Source organism: Ceratosolen solmsi, unplaced genomic scaffold, assembly GCF_000503995.2.
Source record: "Ceratosolen solmsi marchali unplaced genomic scaffold, CerSol_1.0 scaffold10, whole genome shotgun sequence".
NCBI lineage: Eukaryota > Metazoa > Arthropoda > Insecta > Hymenoptera > Agaonidae > Ceratosolen > Ceratosolen solmsi.
Window position 1 is genome coordinate 20866578 of NW_011948412.1, and position 12234 is coordinate 20878811.

Sequence of the window (12234 nt, forward strand, 5' to 3'; positions counted from 1 at the left end):
GCGGAAGAGGACGGGAGGGCAGGCAAGGTAAAATCACCATCCCTGGGCTTGGAAATTTATGTAGGTGTTGGCGCTGGCTCCGCTTTTTATCAGGGCTGCGGCATTCCTCCACGGCGTCCCACCGTCGCCCCGAAGCAGGTTCTAATTCCTTTACCCCCTGCTCCTCCACCTCCTCCTTCTTCCCTTCCGCCCCTTACCCGATCTCACCCCGCGCACAAGTCTAGGCGCCGAAAACGATCGCGTCGGGTAGTGGGAAAACTGGAAAATCGCGAAGCCACCTGTGCCCTACGTAATCACAATTCATTGAACACCGAAGTCAGTCTGCCGAAGATTTGCGATAGCAATAAACTGTGCTACAGTAACAGATGCGTAATAGTTCACGTTAGAATTTAGTTAGATAAATGTATTGGTTAAATGAATACAAAGCGTTTATAGAATTCTGAACGTTTTTGAATGGTGTATTTGTACTAAAAGGAACAAGTATTTCAAGTATTTACAAAAAAATGGTTGCTTATTTATTCAGAAAATATAAAGTCCGCACTTCGTCAGGCTGACGATCGCTAAATAATTTCTTGGGACGCATATAAATGTAGACATCAACAGCAATAAAGTGAGGACGCATTCAAATAAATTTTACAGCACTCACTCATTCGCGTTCTTCCTTTTCCTTTTTACCTTCTCTGTTCAAAAGCAGTAGCTGAGTCTGACTCGGTTTTTGGCACATTCGTAAATATACTACTTTGAAGCGCGATAGACACTTTATTTAATACTTGATTTTAGTGTGCTATTTTTTTGTCACTATCCAGTTTCTCCAATGTGGCGTTTAGATTCTTTAAGTATGCATAATTGATATCACGTGATCCGATAGAACATAAAAGTTTTCTGAATTTATCGCGCGAGAGATTTCGAATAAGCGGCGGATAAAAAATAACGACACAGCTCATGTTACGAAAACTCTATTAAAGTCAAGGTTACGACGCATTTTATTTCCACGTTTTATCTAGCCTCTACTGTTTTTAATAAAAATAAAAAATCACACTAATTAAGAAAGAAAACTGAACGTTACACATTTTCGGCCTCTACAACTTTTATCTCTTACGCCTTATATCCGCTATTGTCTCTAAGCATAAGCAAAGAATGAAATTTTTATAAACGCTGATAATCTAAAATTTCAAACGAACATACTCAATTTCCAAACTCACGCAACCACTCGATGATATATATTATTATTTACACGTATGCATATGTCGTCGTATATACCAATATATATATATATATATATATATATATATTGGATTAAAATTACCACGATATCTCATCGACTACAACTTTCCTATTTCAAGGGCTCCTAGAGAAAAATCCCCCTGGGGCTTTCCACTCGCGAGTCTGGATTCCAAGAGTCAACACAGAGGCGAACCAAGAGAGACCAAGAAGAAGAAAAGAAGAAAAGAAGAAAAGAAGAGATGAAAAAAAGGAAAGGCGGCGGGCGAGATTCTCGTTCCGCATAAATCAAGCCTCGTTCTTAGGCAGGGCCGTCCGGCTCCTTCAATCGTGTGCGACGGCGACTGAATCAAAAGGAGCAACAAGAAGACGGAGCAAGAGGGACCGACCCGGACTCAAAGAGTCATTAGCGTGATAAAGCGCGCCTGGCAAGAGTAACAGAGAGAGAGAGAGAGAGAGAGAGAGAGAGAGAGAGTGGGAAGGGGGGAGTGTGTGTGGTGCGTCTAAAATTTTCGAGGCGTCCCCCTCGAAAGCGATAGGAAGCATACCGACTAATTGACCCGGCCACTCCATCGAATAGAGAACATCCTGGATATTTTACTCCCGCGGAGAGAGTCAGACCCATTTTCCCGGTGATTTTCTTTATTATTTGCTGACTTTCAGAGTTGAATCGTTGTTTACCTCTGGGCAGATGAAGCTAGTTGCTCGACATATATATATCTATATATATATATCTGGAGTAATGGCGATTATTTGAGATTGGGTTTCAGGTCGGAGACGAATTCAAAATATTTATTGAATAAGTTCGGTCACGGATATAAATATCAAAACATTTTACTTAATCACTCATGCATCTTCATTAAAACAGTATTCGATTATTCATACGTATTCCAACTATATTTATACAAAACGCAATTTTGCGCTTCCTTTGGTAATAAGATATTTTACTATAATTTCATTGATGTAATGATCCGAACGTAATATTGAGAAATTATATAATTTTCAGCTAAATTTACCAGAACATTGTATTACAATTTCTTGCCGCTTCGTAACTACTTTAAGTATCGAAGTAAAATCTACTTAAGATATTGTAAATTTGATAAAAGCAGGGAATCATTGTATTTATGAAGAAAAGCGATTTCATCTCGCCAATATTAAATTTAAATTTTACTTGACAACATTTGTTGCAAGTTACATGATAAAACCGATGACACGTAGTATATAACATGTTTTACTTTATTAAATGTTACTATATCAAATTAAAATTACTACGGTATGTTTATATCGTTACTTTTTTGTAAATATTTTTCTAATTATTATGTAATGATTCAAATTGATTTAGAACAATTACAAAAGCTCAAGATGAACAAAGACTGTTGCTCAACTAGATTTTATGTATCACTTGTGATGTGTTGTGTTGAGATTTGAAATATAAAGTTTTCAAATCGTTTCATTAAAAATTGTAATTTTTATTGTTTCACATTTGAAAACGAATGAAATTTTTTGAAAAGAAGATTATCCATTAGAAACAAATTTGTATTTAAACGAAAAATCTTTAATCAATTATAGTAAGTAAAAGTAGAAGTACAACATCTCACTTTTTTACATACTGTTCATTATCTAAAGTAACCTATAAATTCAATGAACCCCGCAACTGTTTTGAAGGATTAAAACTTTCTCGCTGAGGTTCGCTTTCAAATTTAAAAATAAGCTTTACTCAAATATAATATTTCGTAAAGAAATATTACCCCACCTGTATTAAACAGGTGGATTTATACCTACTTTGCTAACCAGACTGCATATCGTAGTCAATTTTCTTTTATATCACGAATTATGAAGATTATGAAACAATCTTTTTTAAATTTATTGACTAAGATTTTTGAAACCTGATTATTCAGTTCGTAATATTATATAAATTGGAATGGAGGCTTTTTTACACGTACTTTTCCAATGTATTTCCGAATTCCATACATTTGCGTATTAGAATATTATATTTATTTTATTTTTCTTCAGAAATTTAACAGTTCTAAAATTAAGCAATTCAAAAATTTAATCAAATTTAAATTTAATTATATAGGTTATGATTATTATTGGATATTTTATGATAAAAATATTTAAAATCTATAAATATTACAAAAACAATTTCAATAAAATATCAGAGTAAAAAATGCTTGGTTTTCATTTCATTAAATTATTTACTTTAGTATAAATCCAAGCAAATTTTTATATTCAATAAGCAATATTATTTCATGTTTTCATATTACTAAATATTTTATGGGAATTCTACATAAGTTATGTAAATAAAAAAATTATTATTAAGGTTGATTATTATATTATTATTATTATTATTATTATTAATTATAAATTATTATTAATAATATTAAGATTTAATTCAATTATGTTAAATACTTTAATTAATTTATAAATTATAAATTTTTATTTTGAAATGTATACTTACAATTACACATCTAATTATATTTTGTTGTAGCATCATATATTTCAGTTGGGCAATTTTTAAAAAGTAAATTAAAAAAATGTCACAAGTTAGTTAAGTAATGGAAAGGAGCATTACTTTATCTACAACCGATTTTAATCATTATATATTTTATTATATAATTATTTAAAATATTAGAAAATTATTAAATCTTGCAACGGCTAATATTACAACATTGTTGCGACATTCCATATTTAGATATAGACACGCGCGCGCACGCACACAGAGAAAGAGAGAGAGAGAGAGAGAGAGGGAGAGAGAGAGAGCCAGACAAACATACATACATACATGCATGCAAAGAGACAGTCAGGTATACACACACAAATACACACACACAGTCATACACACACAGGCATACACATGGATAATATTAATGCATACGTTAAAGTATTACGTATATTTAATTATGTATACATGTAACTTAAGAATATCGTTACTTATACATACATTTTTAAATCATTATGTAATTGTCTATCATTTTAATAAACAAATAATTTATATATGACAAGTTAAAAGAAGTAATAATATGAAGTTTAAAAGAAATCGTGTGGTATATATGGATATACTGAACAATGTACATTAGGCTTTATAGTTTTTGAAAGACATTTACAGAAAATTAATTCAAGATAATTAATATAAAGATTAAGAACTTCGGTTAAAATTGTTGTAAATCAAAGTTGAGCCAAGATAAAATGAATAGTAAAATATTTATAAAAATAGCTCCACTTGAAAATAAATTAGATTTTGTATCTAATTCTGATTCTAATAAAATGTGAAAAGTAAAAATTTTATTTTATTTTTAATATTATATTTTACAATTATTCTTAATAAGTGGATGCTAATATATATATATATATATATATATATTAGTTATATACAAGGACATGGATATTAATTTATTAGGTTTGAATTTAATATAACTTCAAAGTTCATTTTCTTTATTGAATGATTACTCATTATCCTAATAAAAACTATGTTATAAATTTCCAAATGATCTATTCTTAGATATACCACTTGTAATTATTTTCTTCTTTAAATACGAAAGAAAAATTTTTTTCCTTCGCGAAAAATTGTTTTCATTGAAATTATTATACGATGTTTAATTTTAAGAGAAATAATGTCACAGTTGTCATCATTATCAGCATTATTATTCTCATTAATCTATTAATTATTATTAAAGATTGTTATTATTATATTTATTATTGGTACGATAATAGGATTAAACGGGCAGGGATAACGAAGTTAGCAAATAAGAGTCATGTAAGATTTACATGAAACGCGGCACCCAACCTCGATTAAAGGTATAATACCTTTGACATCCGTTGAAAAGACTCTTGTTCGACATTTAAAAAGCCCCAAGCCGCGCGCTTGCCCAATAAGAATGTACAGGTCTCCGACTTTCCTCCTGGCACTTACACGATCGACGAAAAGATCAACCAAAAAGGCGAAATAGAGATCGAGCAAGGCAGAGAGCAAGAAGGAAAGAGATAGAGAGTGATATAGAGTGAGAGAGAGTGAGTGAGTGAATTAGTGAGTGAGAGATAAAGTGAGAGAGAGACAGACAGAGAGTGAGCAAGTGAGAAAGAGAGAGTGAGAGAGACAGAGACAGATAGAGAGTGAGCAAATGAGAAAGAGGGAGAGAGTGAAGAGAGAGAGAGAGAGAGAGAGAGAGAGAGAGAGAGAGAGAGAGAGAGAGAGAGAGAAGACGAAGAAAAAGAAAGAAGCAAAATGCGACGAAGGTTCGAGGAATGACGACGAGGACTTCGGGTTTTCCGGTGCACGTGAAGAAGTCCAGAGCCTCCCTCACCTTTTACACGGGGCCGCCTGTAAGCGGATGCCGGACGTTTCTGCCTCCGGCGTCTGGCGCCACAGGAGCGAACCCTTGATCGATCTCCATGGGCAGTCCCTCGGCCCGGCTGTCATCGTAAAATTGGAGGAAAGCCAGAGGAGGAAAAGCGAACCGCTGTATATCACTCGCTCGTTATCGCTATCAATGAAACTTTATAAATGCAGCTTAGTCCGATAAGTACTAATTAAGCGCCGTAAATCAGTCGATAGAACCCATTGATGATGCATTCTCAGCGGTCCTCTCAATTTTCCGGCACTCCGCAACGTCGATCCTCCTTTCCGTATTAACTACCGTTATGCATTAACAATATGAAAGTTATTTGGCTGTCTGTTTGCATTGAAGATCGCTGTCTGTCTCATTTTTCATGGGTATACGCGTTTTATGTCCTTCTTTCACATTGGCTAAATTTTAATCCGAATCCAAGCCTCTTCGGGTGCTCGATTTATATTGCTAACGGCACGAGGTTCGAGCTACGCTTGAAAAACCGGTTCACGCCGAGGCTTCAATGTTAAGTGTCACTTACGTTTGAGACGAAAAAACCTGACGAGCGTCCATTAATAAGAATATCACCGCGAAACAAAGAAGCATGCATCCCCGGCAAATTACACGGGGCACTTAACGCACGTATATCGGCCGTGTAATCAGCAAGAGAACTCAATTCAAAACAACGCTACCGCACTTATATGTATCTCGTTTCAATACACAAATAATGACCAACCGGTGTCCACTACCTCCCACACCCATATAGTAAAATTATAACTGTTACGGATAAAACTATACGATAGCAGCTTGTAAATACAATGTAAATAGAGAGATAAACATACGATGAAAGTCAATGAATTAAATAATTTGTTTTATTTTAAGTTAGGAAGTCGCACGATCGACGCTCATAGAGATCCAGGCTCTTTATTTTTATATTCGATGATCTGAGTCGCAAAAGTCGGCGTAAAAAACTGGAGGAGAAAGGAAATTTACGAATGGGGGTACCAAACGTAGAATAATATGTAAAAAAAAAAAATAAATGGTGAAGGAGAACAAGGAAGGACATAATGGTAAAAACAAATTGTCTAAAGTCTACGGTAACTGTGTACTACTCTTTTATTCACTCTTTCACTTGTCAGAAAATTAAGCAGCAAAATTCTTTTATCCATCGTATTTTACGGTTAAACTAATAAGATGAAGAGTAAATAAAACAAAAAATTATTTTTTTCTACAAACGGTCAATTTATAAAATTAATTTAATCTGTATCTTGAAATGTACGAATAACAATGATAATAACCTTCCTCCCTCATAGAATGAAAACATGCTTAGAGCTAGAACTGGGGAAGTAACGATTCTTCTTCACAAAACTTGCAAGTTTGAAAAGCTTTTTTATTCTCTCTCTCTCTCTCTCTCTCTCTCTCTCTCTCTGACCGATGCGTGCCGCTCACCCCAAAACCACGAGGAGACAGTGCCTAATTCAATTGGCCGCGCGTCCTTCGTTCCGCAAACACTCGCGATAATTCAATCCAAGTTTCATTCCTTCTTCTCCTTCTCCACCTCTTACGCCACCTACTCCTCCTCCTTCGCCTCCTTCTCCCCTCCTTCACTCATCGCCCCAACCATGACCAAGCACGACCGGAAAAAAGACGCACATGCGCGCAAAAGGGAACTGAAACGCCACTGAGCATCTCCGTCTCTCTCTTTCTTTTGCTCCAACACTCACCCTCGTAATCCGTAGATGAGAACATCTGCACCCTAATCGGCTGATGATTCCTATCTCGGATACTGGACTGCGCATGTTCAAATGAACATACGAATAAGTGAAAAACGTGTGGTACCCCTCCACTTCTAATACGGTATTCGCGAGCAATAATATTTTTAAAATCTTCACCTTACACATGCTCGTTCGTATTTTCTTAAAGTCCCCTATTTTTTAAATTGTATAGAACGTGTGCGTGTTTCTAGACTTGGTAGCTCGTGCCAATCAATTATTTATACTCGTGTATTTTAAATGAGAAAGAGTGATAAAGTGCTTTCTTTCGCATTAGAATAAATTATTATGTCGGACGAAAAGTAATATATTGCTAATGATTTCGACACACTCCACGACTTTAGACTGTTTAGATACGTAAAACCCGAGAACATTCGTGCTGAAGCGATCGGCATATCAAATTGGATCGAGCCACGTCTCCCAGGATCTTCGAGACACCTTGCGTAACGCGCGCGAAAATAATAACGCAACACCACCGACTGCTTTTTCATCTATAAATAATGATTTATTGGACTTTATAAAGCAGCTCCAAGCAGCTTCGATGTCCGCGGAATAAATCAAGCCCGCCTCCTCCCCCTTTCCTGCCACCGCTTTCCTCGTCCTCTTGACAGTCACGTTCGATGACCCTACGCTCGGGCACTTTGCCCGATTAATTCCGCACGTCTATTCGTAAATTATATCCGAAGAGTTGGGCTGGAAATTCGGGTGAGGTTTTCGATGGCAATGCCTGACAAGTGCGGTTGTAGTATCGGATAACTTGCCAAATTACTGTTGGTAATCAAAATCATCGATGATTACTTGGAACTACCTAGAGTAGTAATATGACCGCATGTGCTCAGCTAATGACCAGGAATAATGGAACATTCGGATTGGCTATTGACACACGTAGGTGCTACAAAGTATTAACCTACCATTTAGAGATGTAGTGGTAGTGTAACGGTGTATAGCAGATACAAATTAATTTCACTCAGCTCCAGAATACGCTTACACATATTTTGCACAATGTTTTTTTTTTTAATTTTTATGCTAAATTTAAAAAATAGTACTACAATCACCACAATTATGTCAGCAAGGATATTACTTTAATAACAGATGTCATATATTACGTCGAATATAATAATTGACAATAATTATTTACGAATATCTTATCATCGTACATAGAAGATACATCAAACTTTATAATATGTTAATATAGAATTCACATATATAGAGCTATGAATAAAAATTATAATTCTGGTACGCTTTTTTAAATATAAAGTAATGAAAATATATCGGGTAGAAAACCACTATATACTACAAGAAATAATAATAATAATAACAATAATAATAATAATGGTAATCGTCATAGTAATAAAAATTGATAATAATAATAGTAATAGTAGTAATAATATGATAGTAGGAGTAATCGTAATAGTAATCGTAATAGTTTTAGTATTAGTAATAGTAATAGTAATAATAATAATAATAATAATAATAATAATAATAATAGTCATAATAATAATAGTCATAATAATAATACTAATACTGATGATGATAAGATTTTTCAAAATGTGATAATCCCATGCTGCCTACTTATCTCTCATGCTATCTAAACTTATTTAAATTTTCAATTTTTATAAAGCGGTAGTAAATTTTGATATTTATAGGAGTTTTATTGTCATAATGTCACAGAGAACAGTGTCTAAAAATAATTTTTCAGTCTTTTAATAATGAGTACGAAAATACTTGGTTTTAATAAAAATGATTGCTTTAATGCACTAAAACTTGGGCACCATCAGTGATTGTATCGATTTTCATTGTAAAGAAATTTATTAAAATAAAAAAGCATGTCGAATATTTTGTTCTAATTATTTATAGTATATCCCACACGTAATTAGAATGTTTTCAAATACATTTAAGCGGTAAGTGTAATTGCATGAGAAATCCAGTTGATGCTGTTATAACGTCAACAAATCACATCTATTTTAACTACTACATACATAAACTCCTTACACAGTATTATTATAGTGCAACAAGAAAACTTTGCGCCTAACTAAACTTATTAGATGATGACAAAAGGAGCATTAAACTGATCTTATTAAACAGTTGGCTTAATTAAATGAAAAACTTGCTAATCTAAGACTAAGATTAATAGTTCGTCTAAGTGATTCCATCTAATTATAAAAGCATTTTTTCATTTTACTCGATTAATTACAGTTTCGTATACTTATAACAAGTTTTACTGTGTGGCGTAGGATCACCGAATATTTATCTATAAGAGACGTTTTCGGATTTGCACTAAATATCAACATGTTAATGCAGATAATTCTTAAGCAAATAAACAAATTATCAGCTCATTTCATCAAGATTTCATGAGAGAAGTAAAAAAAAATTGTTGAATTTAATTTCGCTTACAGTGCAAATGCCTCTAATCAGCTAATGATTTAATATTTTCACGCAACTGTTTCCACCTTACATTTTATATTAACATAAGTCAAATCGATAAACGTTTGAGAAAAAGAACTTTCGCTCGGATATTATTGGTTGATTACTGTACATTTATATAAAATATCATGAGGAATTTATTGAGGTTAAGGCAACCGAGTGAGTATTAATAAATTCACATTTATAAATGATTATCGTTAACGAAGAACATTAATATTTTTACATATTATAATGTTCAATGAATATAAATCTCAAAATCTGAAGATGTCTAAAGCTGTATTATTCGAAATGCAATAAATTTTGAATTATAGTTAATTAATTGACATCAAATTTTTATGAAGCGCACCTTTGTTGAAGATATTGTAAGAGATAATATAAGGAAAAACTACACATTGTTTTATGAATTTGACACGCCTTATAAGACACCTTTGTTTATGTGTATTTCAGAATTTTAATACTAATTTTCAATATATGTAATACATTAATACCTTTCTTAAAATAATATACATTTACAGTCTATTTATACATCATTTAAATATGCTTTTTGAACAAAATAATTTACTATTAGAAGGTAGTTTTATTTGTATTAAGGTACTTAAATTTTGACTGCCGAATTATTGACATTACCTTTCTGAATATTTCTGTACAATTTCATTTACACTTTGACATTCAAACAATAGTCTTAAAATTCTTTTTCCAATTCTTTAACATAATATACAAAATTACTTCCTTTGTCTTTCATTGAGATTTAATTTGTTTTACATCAACACGATTGCAAACATAAATTAAAATATTTATATAAAATCTCAGAAAAATGAAAACGAGAGAGTAAAAAATAATACTTGTTTCCATATTTATTTTAATCCGATATTTTTAATGGAGAACTTAATACAACTTTTTATTCGTATAATCTACATATTTTAATATATATATAAAGATAAAAAGATAAAAAGGAATGTATATTGAGTATTCATTCCATATTCATATTAATATTAATTAAACGTCGGAGATCCTAGCTTTAAACTTCGAAAAAATCTGCTAAAAACTTTTCAAACAAAGAATAAATTGTCTTCTTTTTGTCTTTTAATGCCAAATATCAATGAATTTTGTTAATATTCCTAGAATTTAGTTGAAAACTTTTGACGTTTATCAAATTTAAAATACCACGTAATTTGCTAAAATACAAAAACTGTCTTTCAATTGTAAATTATGCTTTTGAGACACGTATAACTTGCTTTATAAGTCAGAAATATGGCACTTTCGTTTACCGTTGAAATAGCATTTATATTTTTTATAATAAAATTCTAATCTTACTAGAAATAATTCAAGATTACCGAGATTCAGAGTTAATGAGCAGTGCACGCGTCAAAATTCAACGTCAAATTGTTTATTCTGCCAAAAATCAAACAATTCTCCTTTCTTCGCTGTCTACCCGTCCCCTCCATTCAAATCTTTATCTCATTATAACAATAATTAAAAATTCAACCTCGTTAAGAATTTATCTTCCATCCCGAGCTTACACGAATCATGCCCACTCCCTAAATGTAAAATCATAATCGTTGAGAAAGCGGTCGCGGGCATTAAACGACGTGTCGCACCACTAACTCCAGGCTCGTTCGACTCTAGTACGATACCTCTGTCGTCGCAACGACCTCGGCAAGAGACAAAATACAGGTAAATAAAGCGATAAGGGAAGAGGAGCCGGTCCTCGTACCCACGACTTACTCTGGGACATGGGATCGCCGGCCTCGTCCTGCAGCTTGACCGGCGAGATCTTGAGCGACCTGGGCGGGCCCTGCAGGCCCAGAGGTCCGGGCCCAGCGGCCGTACGCTGCATCGCGCCCGGCGGTCCGCCCCCGGCGCACGGCGATCTGCGCGTAATCTTGGGGCTTGACGGCAAGTAGCGGGGATATTTAACAGTTGCGGCTGAGGGGGGCGCCGCGGCCCACGCACGGCCCCGCGCCCATCCGGGTCACACTCGGCGCGCGTACCTCGTGGGCCTCTGGCAACCCTTGCGTTATTGACGACGCACCAGCTTCGTGAGCGAACGCCGTACGACTCGCGACTCGCACTGACTGACCGACTCGAACTGACGCTCGCGGGCCTCCGCGACCCACGACGAAGCCCTGTCCCGACCGTGGCTGCGTGCGCACCGACACGCCCACAGCCCAAACCCATTGGCCCGCAGGGCTGGCGCCCCTACAAAATGGCCGTCGCCGCTAATAATCGATTCCGACGGGACGGCGGTGACGGTAGCGGCGGTAGCAGAGACAGCGGCCCAGCGGCAACATCAGCGACATCGGCAGCGGCAGCGGCTCTCGAGATAGTGGTAGTGGTGCTGCTGCTGTTGCTGCTGTTACTGCTGCTGCTGCTGCCGTTGCTGCTGCCGTTGCAATTGATGATGATGGTGGTGGTGATGGAGATGATGATGATGGTTGTGGTAGTGGTCGTAGTGATGGTAGTTGTGGTGGTGGTGGTGGTGGTGGTGCCGC

At 35.0% G+C, this 12234-nt stretch overlaps 1 protein-coding gene across 1 annotated transcript in view; it reads right to left on the minus strand.

The window, feature by feature from the left end:
- The window catches only part of tup (LIM1_Isl and LIM2_Isl domain-containing protein tup), a 34286-nt gene extending 22449 nt beyond the window's left edge, over nucleotides 1-11837 (minus strand). Inside the window, exon 1 of the mRNA XM_011499224.1 lies at nucleotides 11468-11837. Within this exon, the coding sequence (XP_011497526.1) occupies nucleotides 11468-11579 (112 nt within the window). The 5' untranslated portion in view covers nucleotides 11580-11837. The remainder of the gene's footprint in view (nucleotides 1-11467) is intronic.
- Between the last annotated feature and the right edge of the window lie 397 nt (nucleotides 11838-12234).